This window comes from Nannobrachium achirus (assembly GCF_963921795.1).
Source record: "Nannobrachium achirus genome assembly, chromosome: 20".
Lineage (NCBI taxonomy): Eukaryota > Metazoa > Chordata > Actinopteri > Myctophiformes > Myctophidae > Nannobrachium > Nannobrachium achirus.
In genome coordinates this window covers 50351260-50365751 of record NC_137827.1, presented here as the reverse complement: position 1 = coordinate 50365751, position 14492 = coordinate 50351260, and the positions used below count along the sequence as shown (strand labels likewise).

At 44.4% G+C, this 14492-nt stretch overlaps 1 protein-coding gene across 1 annotated transcript in view; it reads right to left on the bottom strand.

Annotated features, from left to right (window-relative positions):
- Positions 1 to 14492, bottom strand: part of syne2b (spectrin repeat containing, nuclear envelope 2b) — a 298695-nt gene that overhangs the window by 122733 nt on the left and 161470 nt on the right. Inside the window, exons 84-91 of the mRNA XM_080751129.1 lie at positions 10003 to 10298; positions 8569 to 8578; positions 7934 to 8053; positions 6205 to 6320; positions 5610 to 5730; positions 4226 to 4363; positions 2979 to 3137; positions 2077 to 2271 (exon numbers count right to left, since the gene is read on the bottom strand). Of these exons, the coding sequence (XP_080607255.1) occupies positions 2077 to 2271; positions 2979 to 3137; positions 4226 to 4363; positions 5610 to 5730; positions 6205 to 6320; positions 7934 to 8053; positions 8569 to 8578; positions 10003 to 10298 (1155 nt within the window). The remainder of the gene's footprint in view (positions 1 to 2076; positions 2272 to 2978; positions 3138 to 4225; positions 4364 to 5609; positions 5731 to 6204; positions 6321 to 7933; positions 8054 to 8568; positions 8579 to 10002; positions 10299 to 14492) is intronic.

Sequence of the window (14492 nt, the reverse complement as noted above, 5' to 3'; positions counted from 1 at the left end):
ATGCCCAAATTTGGAGATCATGTGTAGCAAAATATCAACAAACGAGTGAAAGGCCTTTATCCAAATTTGGAGATCATGTGTGGCAAAATATCAACAAACGAGTGAAAGGCCTTTATCAAGTAACCATAGCAACTAAAAATCAACAAATTGTGCAAAGTGAAATATCTTTATCTGGTAACCATAGAAACCAAAATAATCAACAAATATGAGTATTTGTCCCCTTGTAGTATAGATAGATGTGGGAATGGCTGACACAGAACTCCATATTTGGACATAGAAGTGACAGACAGATGATATCTCCATATATGGGCATAAAAGGGCATGGCTGATGGCTGAGGACTGTGTGATGTCATCATATCTCCATATATGGAGACATAAGTTGCTCATGCCCAAATATGGGCTGGTGAGGTCAGACTTAGTGTGATGCGTAGGTTATCTCCATATATGGAGATTCAACTTCAATGAGTATATAAGACCGGCATTATCTACCGACAGCTGCTATAAGCCAACCCTGGCGATAAGTCATCGTATCGCATCAGTATATAGGGCTTGTTTGTTTATTGTATGACATCACGCCACATCATCAGCTGTGGACTCTGTGATGTCATCGTATCTCCATATATGGCCATCTCCGTATATGGAGATATAAGTCGTCCATGCCCAAGTATGGGCTGGTGAGGTCAGACTTTGTGTGATGCGTAGGTTATCTCCATATATGGAGATTCAACATTCCAGGCAATGCTCTCTTCCCTGGTGAGAATTGCCCCTTTATATAGGGCTTGTTTGTGTATTGTATGACATCACGCCACATCATCAGCTGTGGACTCTGTGATGTCATCGTATCTCCATATGTGGCCATCTCCGTATATGGAGATATAAGTCGTCCATGCCCAAGTATGGGCTGGTGAGGTCAGACTTTGTGTGATGCGTAGGTTATCTCCATATATGGAGATTCAACATTCCAGGTGTAACTATGGCTACCCGTATGACGTGAGAGGTGGAGGTTGTGATATTTGTGGAGATAAGCGACCAACGGTCGCTTATCTCCCGATTAGGGAGTCTTACTGGTCTCCCGATTAGGGAGTCTTACTGGTTGCGACCGTCAGGGAGCAGTTTACTATGAAAACCTCCACCGTCCGTCCGTCCGTCCGTCGGTCGGTCGGTCACACGTCACACCTTTGCCCTGCTCATATCTCCGCATCAGTATATAGGGCTTGTTTGTTTATTGTATGACATCACGCCACATCATCAGCTGTGGACTCTGTGATGTCATCGTATCGCATCAGTATATAGGGCTTGTTTGTTTATTGTATGACATCACGCCACATCATCAGCTGTGGACTCTGTGATGTCATCGTATCTCCATATATGGCCATCTCCGTATATGGAGATATAAGTCGTCCATGCCCAAGTATGGGCTGGTGAGGTCAGACTTTGTGTGATGCGTAGGTTATCTCCATATATGGAGATTCAACATTCCAGGCAATGCTCTCTTCCCTGGTGAGAATTGCCCCTTTATATAGGGCTTGTTTGTGTATTGTATGACATCACGCCACATCATCAGCTGTGGACTCTGTGATGTCATCGTATCTCCATATATGGCCATCTCCGTATATGGAGATATAAGTCGTCCATGCCCAAGTATGGGCTGGTGAGGTCAGACTTTGTGATGCGTAGATTATCTCCATATATGGAGATTCAACATTCCAGGTGTAACTATGGCTACCCGTATGACGTGAGAGGTGGAGGTTGTGATATTTGTGGAGATAAGCGACCAACGGTCGCTTATCTCCCGATTAGGGAGTCTTACTGGTACTAAACTGCGACCTTACGGTCGCAATTAAACCAAATGGACCCTTACGTAAAATGAAACCAAATGGACCTGGCTGTAAGGCAGGGTCCATTTGGTTTAATTTTACGCTCTCAAGAGTTAAATTATCGTTAAACATCTGCATTCCTTAATTAAAGAATTGTTATTTTGATCATGGACCTTGATATGAAAAGGGTTGAAAACCACTGTGTTAGAGGTAACAGTAATGTTGATTTCAGAAAAAAATATTCTCATGAATCAGATACCTGGTGTTGTCTGGTCTGTTCCAGCAGTGTCTCCAGACGGGTCAGTCTCCTGGTCAGACCAGTCTGCACGGCGGTCAGGACTCTGGACAGGAGCTCCACACACCGCCCACCCGACCCTGACCCTAGCGCACCGCTGATCTTTGACCCCTGAGAGACCAGCTCGCTTCCCAGGGAGGACAGCTCTGACGAAACACTCTGCGCGGGAACGGAAACATGTACAGAAGACTTAGGCTATAAACTTAGGATCATTTCCAACAATGGACATTGAGATGTTTATAAATAAATACACAGATGTGAATTCATAGATGAACCAATTAAAAATGGATGGATGATTGTATGAACATTGTCATCAACTATATGAGTGACTTCGGTTATAGCCATAGCCACTCAAACCCTAGTGTCCCTATTCTGGTGCAAACATTTGGCTTAAATGGCAGATCTACAAGCTCAAAACGCTTGTATATCTATTTTACGCAAAGAGATTTGGTGTTGAGGGGAATATTTAAATCGCTCTGGATTAGGCATCGCTGCTAAATGCCTAAACCGTAAACTTTAAAACTGTAAGGAGTAGACCTATTATATAGCAGTATATACAATAGGGTTTAACTGGCTAACTGGCTTATGGTCTCAATGTGGTCCACATTTAACAATAAAAGAAATTAATGAAATAAATAAGAGCTCATGGTAATCTATTAGTTGTTAAACACATTAACCCCAGAATCCATAATTCCAGGGGGGAAATTTGCCAAAATAGAAGCTCTATAAGCTGTAGATCAGCTATTTTTGCCAAAGAAATCTGGTGAAGAGGGAAAAAAGCATTCCAAGCAACTCGGGTCCATTTTACGAAGGCCAGCGAGTGCCCAGTGGTTAAAGGTTCAGATTGTTTTGGCACAGTGTTTTACCTGCAGCTGCAGCAGTCGGAGCTGGGTGTCCTCTTCACGCGTCGTCCCCGGAGGGGTCTGCAGCAGGTTGGCGAGGACGGACAGAGACAGGGACACTCCGGACAACACATCGAACAAACCCTCCTCCAGTCTCTGAAGAGACCCCTCATCGGGGACAGCCTGGGGTGTGATCGAAACAAGGGTGAGTTAGTGAGGTGACTTGCTCACGGGCAGCATTAGGATTAGGGAGATGAGAGTGTCCGTTTCTCTTTCATATCCCTGCCCACTTTCCCCCTGCATTAACATCTTCAGGGACCCCATGAACTGCTGGTAAAATTAAATTCACCTGGTACACACAATTACTGTTTACACAGCTTGAATGGTAAATGGTAAATGGTAAATGGTGCATTTATATAGCGCTTTTATCCAAAGCGCTTTACAGAGATTGTGCATTACATTCACCCATTCACGCACACATTCATACACCGGTGGCGGAGGAAACCATGCAAGGCACCAACCAGCTCACCGGGAGCAATGTGGGGTTCAGAGTCTTGCCCAAGGACCCTTCGACATTAACTCAGGGGGAGCCCGGATTCGAACTGGGAACCCTTCGTGCTCTAATAACGGTTTCTCTACCCCTGATGCCGCCCCACGTTGAATGAACGCAATGAATCACTTAAAGAGGTGGTGCCATGATTTTGTACCTTTTCCGTTTTGTATGTGTCTATGGAGTTAACATTACTCTAATAGACCACCGGGTGGGATATACTGTGAGATACTGCCCTCCCTGTGTATTTTTGGTTTCTTCCTGAAAGCTGAAAGCCACCGAGTCAAAAGGCCACCGATCGGAAAACACAGATTTAATGACATCATAAAATCATCCCCTCCCCCTTTACCATTCACCCTACCATTCACCCAACACTGTGGGTGTGGCTAACTTCAGCTGGGTCACCACCCACCTGACAACCAGGCATACTTAATGAACTGGTGGGTGTGGCCACATACAAAAAAAAAGTATAATCATAATACCATAATACCCTTTTTTTCATTCGATTATTTTTTTAAATGCCTATAATGACATGTCCGAAATATGAACTTGAGGGTTAATGTAGTTAACTTGAGGTGCAGAAAACCAGGACCAGGGTCGTAGTGCTCTCCATCTTTCAACTTTCTGTGTGCCTTATAGAGTGCATTAATCACGGTACAGGTCAAGGACGCCCCCCATTTGAATGACATGGCTTCAATAATTAGCAGACGAGTGTCCTCACCTGGTGGCATAGCTGAGCAGCAGAATGTCCCAGCTCCCTCAGACGGCTGCCGTGGCTCTGGAGACCAGCCAGGATGGAGCTGTCAATGATCACGCAGCCTGACGCTCCTTCAGCCTGACTCCCTGATGAGTCTGACACCTTCACACACAGAGCAGGAGTAGTAGGAGGAGGGATGGGCGGTGAGAGAGGACAGATACATAGATGGATGGATAAAGGGAGATGGAGGGAGAGAGAGAGAGAGAGAGAGAGAGAGAGAGAGAGAGAGAGACAAGAAAGAGCGCGAGCAGAAGAAAGAAAGTCATAAAAAGAGAGGTTAAGCAGGGAAGAAGACTCTTGTTACACTCAGCACAGGGGTCCACGTCACAAAGGGAGACGACAGACTGACACTCTTAAACAAGGTGCTAAACACTCCAGCAACACTCCTTTAACACACAAAAAAGAAATGATAGAAAAGTAATAATCTACAAAAAGTCAAAATTGAAAGACTGGCAGAGAGAGATGATACCTAGGCAAACGGATAGGGATAGAGAGGTATTACCAAAGATATTTAATTTATGAAGATAGCTCAACATCATTGGATCCACTAGAGTGCGACATGGTACACAAATCCTACAAAAAGCCTACTAAGTGGGTGCCGGCTCTGACGGCAAATTTGTTGTGTCGCTGAAAAAAGCCACTTTAGAATGACAATTTTGTTAATATTATGAGGCTTGTGATGATCGGGTCCAATATTTAGTTCAGTGAGCATAGCTTCTGAATTATTATTTTGTTCTGTGTTCACGTTAGCTGTCTCATTGTAAATGAATAGACTACAAACATGCTTCCGCCTCCTAAAAAGGTATCCGCCTACGACGTCATGCAGAAACGGGAAGTACGGGTCTGTTCCGCCCTCTTGCTATCGCCCTCTTGGGTATTACCAAAGATATTTAATTAATGAAGATGGCTCATCCTCATTGGATCCACTAGAGTGCGACATGGTACACAAATCCTACAAATTGACTCCTAAGTGGGCGCCGGCTCTGACGGCAAATCTCGCGCACGTCCTGTTTACTGGTGCTATAGATCCCGCGAGAGTGTGTTGCTGGGACAGCTAAAGAGCAATAATAAAGTTGATTTTCTCCTTTGTTGTGTCGATGAAAAAAGCCACTTTAGTATGACAATTTTGTTAATATTATGTGGCTTGTGATGATCGGGTCCAATATTTAGTTCAGTGACCATAGCTTCTGAACTATTATTTTGATCTGTGTTCACGTTAGCTCTCTCATTGTAAATGAATAGACTCCAACCTGCTTCTGCCTCCTAAAAAGGCGTCCCCCCTACGTCATGCAGAAACGGGAAGTACGGGTCTTTTGCACTCTCTTGCTATCGCCCTCTTGGGTATTACCATGATCATGGAGGCGTGGTGCACAGAGCTCTGTTCCAGTCCCACCAGCCTGCCCAGAAGGTGCTCCCACTTCCTGTCAATAGGCTCCTCCCCTTTCCCATCAGCCTCAGTGGCAGCCGACCTACAGGCGTATGAAACAGCGTATGTTAATATTAGGTTGTGCATTTCTTCAACCCTTTCCTCTTTTTCTTTCTTCTCTCATTCCACATCCCCTCCCTTGCACTCCCGGCACTCCAGTAAAATACAAACTGTCATTTCTCCCATTGTCTAAAGGGGTCCTTGAGGGAGTTCCAGGGGGTCCCCAGCTAAAGGATAGTTTGGAACCAAATGGACACTTATGGGTATGTAACTCAGAGAGTGTACAAATCTTGTATACTCTCAGAGTTAAATTAACATTGATTTTATTAGAGCCATACAAATCTTCTCCTATGGGGGTCCTTGGCATATCATTTCAAATGGGGTACACAGGCTAATCATTTCTTGGCATGAAAATATTTGAGAACCAATGATCTAAACATCTACCTACCGGTAACTGATTATAAGTTAATAGCAACAAAGAGTATCAGTATCACCCAGATACAGCATGATGTCTGACCTGGTGGCTTGCTGTGCGTGTTCCTCTGAGTCCTGGCTGAGGAGGCTTGCCCTGCTGCCCTGCCTGGCGATGGCCTGGGTCAACCCTCGCTGCTCACACAGCTCCTGTTCCAACTCCTGAAAGGGAGAGAGAGAGAGAGAGAGAGAGAGAGAGAGAGAGAGAGAGAGAGAGCTGCATCGGTCACCTCTGGGAGTGATGACAGAGCCTGATTTATACAGGGTTCCCACGGTCATGAAATTCCTGGAAATATTTTGAAATGAGAAAAATATTTTTCCAGTACTGGAAACGTTTTGGAATGTATCAAGGGTCCTGGAAGGTCCTGGAAAAAATAGCTATGCATTGTCTTTGGTTATTGATTTTGTTAATACCTCTGAAATGACAAATTAAACATGGGCCAAATTGTCAAATATTAGAGACAGACATTGTGATATATGCTCACAATACATGCTCACAACGCCTCGCAAGAACCGTGTTATACAAAATTCCTCAACTCTTAGTGCTCGTCATGGTGCCGGGTCCCCAGTTAAAACATGATTATTTCGGGGGTCACGGCCTGAAAACACTACACTACCTGTCTTTGGGCATTGCACATAGGAGTAAGCGACCTGTTATTGAGCTGAATTATTGTTATATAGTCCTGGAAATTGGGTTAAATATTCTGTTATTCTGTAAGTTTTGGAAATGAATTGGTATAAATGTGTGGGAACCCTGTTTATACGTTGTCGTATGATGGTGCCGCTCTCTGAAGCAAGCACGCGCGGTCAGGACCTGGACCAATCACTGATCAATCTCGATTGGGGCCAGATCAAGTCAAACCATGGTCAGATCTGGCCTAGAATATCACCTGATTTCAATGTTGAAATCAGGTGATATTCTAGGCCAGATCTGACTAGTCATGGTTTGGAGTTTGCTGTCCACACACAGTTTGCTGTCAAATACAGCAATACCAAGATAAGAAATAACAATAGGAAGCATCATCAATAACAGTATACAAACATACATACACCTATAATACAACTATCCTGGCTCCTGCACAACGCAGAAAAACAACAACTGCAGCAGGGTACAGTGTCCTCACAGCATCCCACCCAAAAGTAAAGAATGTGTCCGTAACACTGTGCAACCAGTACAATCAGTGCAATGCAAAGAAAAGTTGACAGTGTCAACAGTGCAAACGGTACAATACCACCCAGGGTAGGTGGATCTATCGATGCCCCACTAATAACTATCCTGTTAAACCCCATGTAGGCCTGAACGCAAATCTGTGTCACTTTAGATTTGAACCACTTTAACCATTATTTTATGCTTTAATTATAAAAGAAAATTGCAGATATACAAGCTCACAGCACGGCACCGAGAAGTCTTTGAATATTTTTTACCCGATTCTATAAATGTGTTTTAAATCCTTCTTCTAAATCAGTGTTTCTCAAACCTTTTCATGTCAAGGACCCCCAAAATCACATGTATTTGGCTGCAGACCCCCATCTCAAAATATGTTGTTCCAGGGACCACCCAGAAGCAAATATTTGAGTTACAAATGTTCGCTTTTAAAAAGATATATTCAAAGACTTACAAAAAAATCTAGATTTTTCAAAAATAGCAGATGTACAAGCTTGCAGCGCGGCACTCGTGCCGCGCTGTGAGCTTGTATATCTGCTATTTTTCAATAGTTAAAGCATTAAATAATTCTAGGCCTAAATAGCCTGTGTATATGTGAGTTGTGTACTACCTTCTGCTGCTGCACGCTGCTCTGTCTGAGCAGTTTGTTTCTGGGCGAGGAGAACATCTCCTGAACGCTGGCGCTGCGTTTCAGCTTGGCCTCTGGGGGGCGCTGTTTCTGGGGAGACGGCTTCAGGAGGAGAAAGAGAGAGCAAAGGAAGGTTGTTAAAGGTGTCAGCATCGTTAATATAATTAAACGTCATCATAATTATCACCATTATCCACATTATCGCCAGACAATAAGAAAATATTGGTTCAGGAAAACAATAAAGGGCCTAAAGGAGAATACCAACATTAGAACAGCAGGTGTGGTACTGTATAATTTGTGTTATTCTGAGATGTTAGAGGCGCATCAGACTTAAAAACATCCATCCATCCATCCATCCATCTTCAACCGCTTATCCGGAATCGGGTCGCGGGGGTAACAGTTCCAACTGAGACCTCCAGATTTCCTTATCCTGAGCAACTTCCTCCACTCCCTCAGGGAGTATACTGAGGCGTTCCCAAGCCAGTTTGGAGATATAATCCCTCCATCTGGTCTTTGGTCTGCCACGGGGTCTCCTCCCAGTGGGACGTGCATCGAGGACCTTCCTAGGAAGGCGCTCGGGAGGCATCCGTACTAGATGCCCGAATCTGTACATATACCAGTAAGACGCTACATACACCAATAAGACGCTACATTCAGTATGGAACAGTAGGAGGACCCACATGTGAAAACGGCTGGTATGGTCCTTTAAGACTTAAAGTCACTGTTATGGGACCGTATGTTTGTTTGTTTGCATGTAATAGACAGAATGTGGGAGGTTTTCAATCTATTAAGTTACAATAATATTGTAAGAGATCAAAACCCTCCCACATTATGCATGCAATGTACCAGTATGTCTGAGTTGATTTAGGCGTGCTTATACATGACAGGTTTGGTATGTGGAAGATTAACTGTCTGTCTGTCTGTCTGTCTGTCTGTCTGTCTGTCCGTCTGTCCATCCATGTCGTCCACCTCAGTGGTTCCCAAACTTTTAGCTCAGGTCCACACCCAAAAGAGTCACGTGAAAGAGTTTGAGCGCCACTGACATAGAAACATTTTTCGAAAATAGCAGATCCACAAGCTCGCAGCGTGGCACTCGGTGCCGCGCTGTGAGCTTGTATATCTGATATTTTTCAATAGTTAAAGCAAAAAATAATGTGTAATAACTAGTAAGACACCTCAGGGTGACTTGCGACCTCAGGGTGACATCCAATTCTTGGCCATCTGGCCAGTGATGTATATGGGCCCTTTTACTCATATATGGAGACCCCTTCATGATAGTTATGTTATGTCATAACGGGCCTTGGTGAGTTAGGGCCTTGGTTTGATGCCTGTGGATCTCCATATATGGGCATAAGGGGGTTCCCTAACATTCTCATTTTCGGCCTGGGATTTATGCAGAAATCTCCATGTATGGGCATAAAAGTTTTTTTTCTTTTTCTGGGAATGACCATATATGGACATTTATACCCTGAGAAATCTCGTAGCTTGTCTGACAGTACAGGAAGTGATGTCACGTGACATTCTTTTTATGCCCATATATGAGTCATTCTGTACCACATCACTGTGACTCACTGACATCACGTGACATCACTTCCCGTACTGACAATACTGACAGTCAGACAAGCTACGAGATTTCTCAGGGTATAATGCGACCTTCGGTCGCAATAATGCGTTCCCAGTCTAAATGGGTTAAACATAAACACCCTCCCCCTATGAAGAACATTCATGGGGGGCCCACAGTGAATCCTTGTACCCAGGGCCCAGAATTTGGTGCGACACCCCTGGCTGTGTCTACCTGTTGTTGAGCATGGTGGTGGTGAGGCTGTGTCTACCTGTTGTTGAGCGTGGTGGTGGTGAGGCTGTGTCTACCTGTTGTTGAGCGTGGTGGTGAGGCTGTGTCTACCTGTTGTTGAGCGGTGTGGTGGTGAGGCTGTGTCTACCTGTTGTTGAGCGGTGTGGTGGTGAGGCTGTGTCTACCTGTTGTTGAGCGGTGTGGTGGTGAGGCTGTGTCTACCTGTTGTTGAGCGGTGTGGTGGTGAGGCTGTGTCTACCTGTTGTTGAGCGGTGTGGTGGTGAGGCTGTGTCTACCTGTTGTTGAGCGGTGTGGTGGTGAGGCTGCGTCTACCTGTTGTTGAGCGGTGTGATGGTGAGGCTGTGTCTGCTCCTCCTCCTGTCTCTCCAGCAGCAGCAGTTGGAAGGACACCAGGCTGGTCTTGAGGAGCTCCAGTCTGCAGGAGAGGAGGTCTGCCGCCTCCTGCTGGCAGGAGGAGCCCTCTGCGCCCTGCTCACCCCCCATGCCCAGGGCTGACAGGCTGGCCACCTGGCGCTCTATCTCCAGGAACATCTCCTGCACGCACACACACACACACACACACGCATACACACAATAAGAATACCAGTAAGACTCCCTAATCGGGAGATAAGCGACCGTCAGGTAGCATGTATACATGCAGCCTCATGGTGGCGCTAGAACAGGGGCATGTGAGAAATCAGGGTAGGCCGGGAGCCAATTCTGAAATTGGCACAAATTGGTACCACCCAAGGTGACCGTACGTTTTTTACATTTTCGTCTTCGTACATGTCTCTAGTTTACATTTTGGTATGATAACCCTTTCTGAGACCCAGCTTAATTGATGTTATCACCCGCTAGAGTCGGTCTCCCATCGACTTTCTATACAGGAGGAAAATACCCTGAAAACTTTTTTTTTCTGGGTATTTAAGTAGGATGTGAGGGGTCTAACTAGGGGTTTGTCATGATGCTGAATCCATTGCAAGCATTTGTTTTGCACAAAAAACATTCCGTGGGCTAGAAATGGCCTCAGAAAACAATACACGTATGGGTGAGTATTCATGTTAGTTGGAGGCCTTAGGGTTTTTTTTCTCGTGCTAATCAGTCTAAAAGTGCAACATTTTGCACAGATGTAGCTCAGGGCATGCTCTAATGATTTAGCTAGGGCGCCTGAGTCGGCGACCTTCGGGGTCACCACAGCACCCACAAAACTCTGAAAAGTGATGACTCATCACTTTTCATCACTAAAGTCGATGGGAGCCCAACTTGATTTGGCCGCTGTGGCGACCCCGAATGTCGCAGACTCGGGCGCCCTAGCTAAATCATTAGAGCATGCCATGAGCTACATCTGTGCAAAATTTTGCACTTTTAGACTGATTAGCACGAGAAAAAAAACCCTAAGGCCTCCGACTAACATGAATACTCACCCATACGTGTATTGTTTTCTGAGGCCATTTCTAGCCCACTGAATGTTTTTTGTGCAAAAGAAATGCCTGCAATGGATTCAGCATCAATTTGTGCCAATTTCAGAATTGGCTCCCGGCCTAGGGGAAGAGGTTGGGGTTTGCCAGCCAAGGAGTGTGTGTGCAAAGTTTGGCATGGATAGGGGCAACGGTGCCGGAGATAAGAGTAGGGCCAAAAGTGCGACGTGACGTGACCGACAAGACGGACTGACTGACTGACTGACTGACTGACAGGTGGAGGTTTTCATTGTAAGGGTATTCTCTCTAGGGATGGGACGAAAATAAATCGCGATTTACGAATCGCGATAATCAAAATCCATTATCCTGGGGAGGAACATTTGAACCTTTACCAATTAAAGAGGGTTTAAGTGGTACCAGATATGCAGCTTGGCAAATAAAATTCGCAAAAAAAATTCATTTGTTCATTCATTCATTCACTCAAAAACACACACGCGCGCACGCACGCACGCACGCACGAACACACACACACACACACACACACACACACACACACACACACACACACACACACACACACACACACACACACACACACACACACACACACACACACACACACACACACACACACACAGCCAAGTAACAAGTTCCATTCAATGTATGTGGTGAACACCCAAACATGCGTACACCACACACAGTCACACACAGTTTTGTCAACACACCCTTTTCCATTTGCACTGTTACTGTACTTGTGTCTGACCGCTGTTGCTGTTATCATTTTGTGGTTATCACTCGTCTTTGCTTGGATTCCTTTGCTGTTTCCGGTTTCTGTGTAAGCTGTTATGCGAAATACTGAATGATATATCAGAGCAGCTGTACTCAGCATATTTGCACTGAGCGCAGTTTTTTTTTTGCGTTGATCGGAAAATCTAAAGGCATTCACACTTTTTGTACGTTGGTGGCACCAAGTGGCAATGAGGCAGTGGTTTAATATACAGCTTTTTAACTGGGTTGATCTTTTGTATTTTCAACACTGGTGTTTTTGCACAGCCTAACATTAAATATCCCAATATTCTACAGTTATTTTGGTCAAGATTCAAATTAGATATAGATGTTTTTCAGAGACAGAGAGCGTTCATTAGAGAGACATCATGTCTGGTCTATTTGAATAGGAGTTGAGACCTCATCAGATGCTGTGTGTTTTGTTTACTGACAAGAGCCTCCATTCAAATCTGTCGTGCCACGGAACAGCGTTTAACCTCTGAAACATTAATGGAGGCCATTGGAGGGTCATGTTACTCTGTCGGGGTCAGCGGTGACTGAGTGAATCCTCACAAGGTGATCGTGAATACCTGTAATCTCCCACATAGTAGAGAAAAGGAGTACATGTGTGCTGTTCCACTTGAACCCTATACCAGGGGTCTTCAACAGGGGGTCCGGGACCCCTAGGGGGTCCTCAGAGTTACTACAGGGGGTCCTCCAAATCTTTGTGTGATAGAAAGAAAAAAAGAAAATCTCCTTTTCAGCCAGATTGTTAAGCAGATTCTGAGAACGATTGCCAAAAATAGCAGATCTACAAGCTCACAGCGCCTCCCAGAGCTTGTAGATCGTCTATTTTCGGCAAAGAGGATTGGTGTAGAGGGCAGAAGTATTGACAGTTCAAGTTAAATGGTTAAATATTTGAAAACACAAATTGACATGAATCCAAATTACACTAATGATTGTGCTGTCAAACAATTAAACTATATGGAATCTATGACAAGGTTGTGAGATTGGTTCATGCTTCATCTCTCTCTCTCTCTCTCTCTCAACTAAGGGGTCCTTGGCCTGAAAACGTTGAATACCCCTGCCCTATACACTTTAGGGACCACAGTCCTCCAGGGGTCTATACTATGCTCTCTCCTTTTTTCCCCTCCACACCAAATGTCTTCAACGAAAACATCTACAAACTCACAATATGTCACAACCCGATGTGTTGTGAGCTTACAGTACACTGTATATTGACTACTATCACAGAATAAGAGAATATTCACCCCAGAACAGGCCCCACACATACAGTACCTGCACACAGTCTTTACTCCAGGTAACCAGATCAATAGTCATGCAAGCTGAATTGGCAAACAATATGAAAGGTGGTGACTGGGGTATATTTTCTCTGGGATAAAAGTACTTTTTCTGGTTCAGAATAGAGGTCAATAACGCTAGAAGTGGTTTAACTCTAATTTACACTTGTGCCCTAGCTAATTATGAGGTATTTACAGATAAAAGTGACCTATTGTTAGAAGGATGGCCACAGTAGAAAGACATAGATATGATACAGTAGAAAGACATAGGCTGCGTCCGAAATCCATTCTCTAATGTAATGTACTAAAAGTGGGCTCCGCCATTTTGAACTAGTGTCCGAATGTTTAGTGAGCATTTTTGTACCCTAATATAGAGTACTGAAGTATCCCACAATGCATTTTGATTTGTAGTGAGCATTCGATGGTCACTATTCAAGCCGAATCAAGTCCTACCGGCCCACAATGCACTGCGCTGCGGCCGCTGTCTCGCGCTTTGAGCACGGACATGTGGTGTGCACACGCACACTGCAGGCTCGCAGCTAGCCGTAGCCACCTGTTGCTGAGCAAACGCAACAGAGCCGCCCGTACCAGAACCACCGGATAAAGAAAACAACTCGTACAAATGTCCACAGCCTTGTCACCAGAGAACAAATGATGAAAAAAGCTCTAAAGTCTTTTATGAAGAGAATATACGAGAATAGACGCAGGAGGCTTTTGTTTTTCGATCTCTCTCTTTCTTCCCAACCTTCCACAGCTGATGATGATAATTAATCATGATAAATAATGTTATTTAAATTAGTAAGAATAACCTATTTTATCACAAACATGGGTGTATGTCTGCATGTGAGACGAATGTGGCACAAAACATTAATCATTCATTTACCAATGAATGAATGAATACAATTTTAAAAAATAGCCTATATCTATATTTTTATAACATCATTTTATTGAATTGTGATAATAAAAACATAATTATAAAGGCCTATTTCTCATAATAACACCGCAACATGTTGGTATGTATGTTATTTACATTCCACAAGGCATTGGGGAGTTGATGTACAAGCTCACAACGCGTCCGCTTCACCCCTGTTGAGAGCTTGTAGATCGGCTATTATTTATTGCTCCAAAGCCTCAAAGTAGAGCGTTTAACTGTGCGACAGCGATGACGCAACCTGTTCACTACTGTAGTACACTATATCTGGATCCCTCATTTAGGGTTAGGGAGTAGGGAACGTGTTCTGCATTTCGGACACAGCCACTGACAT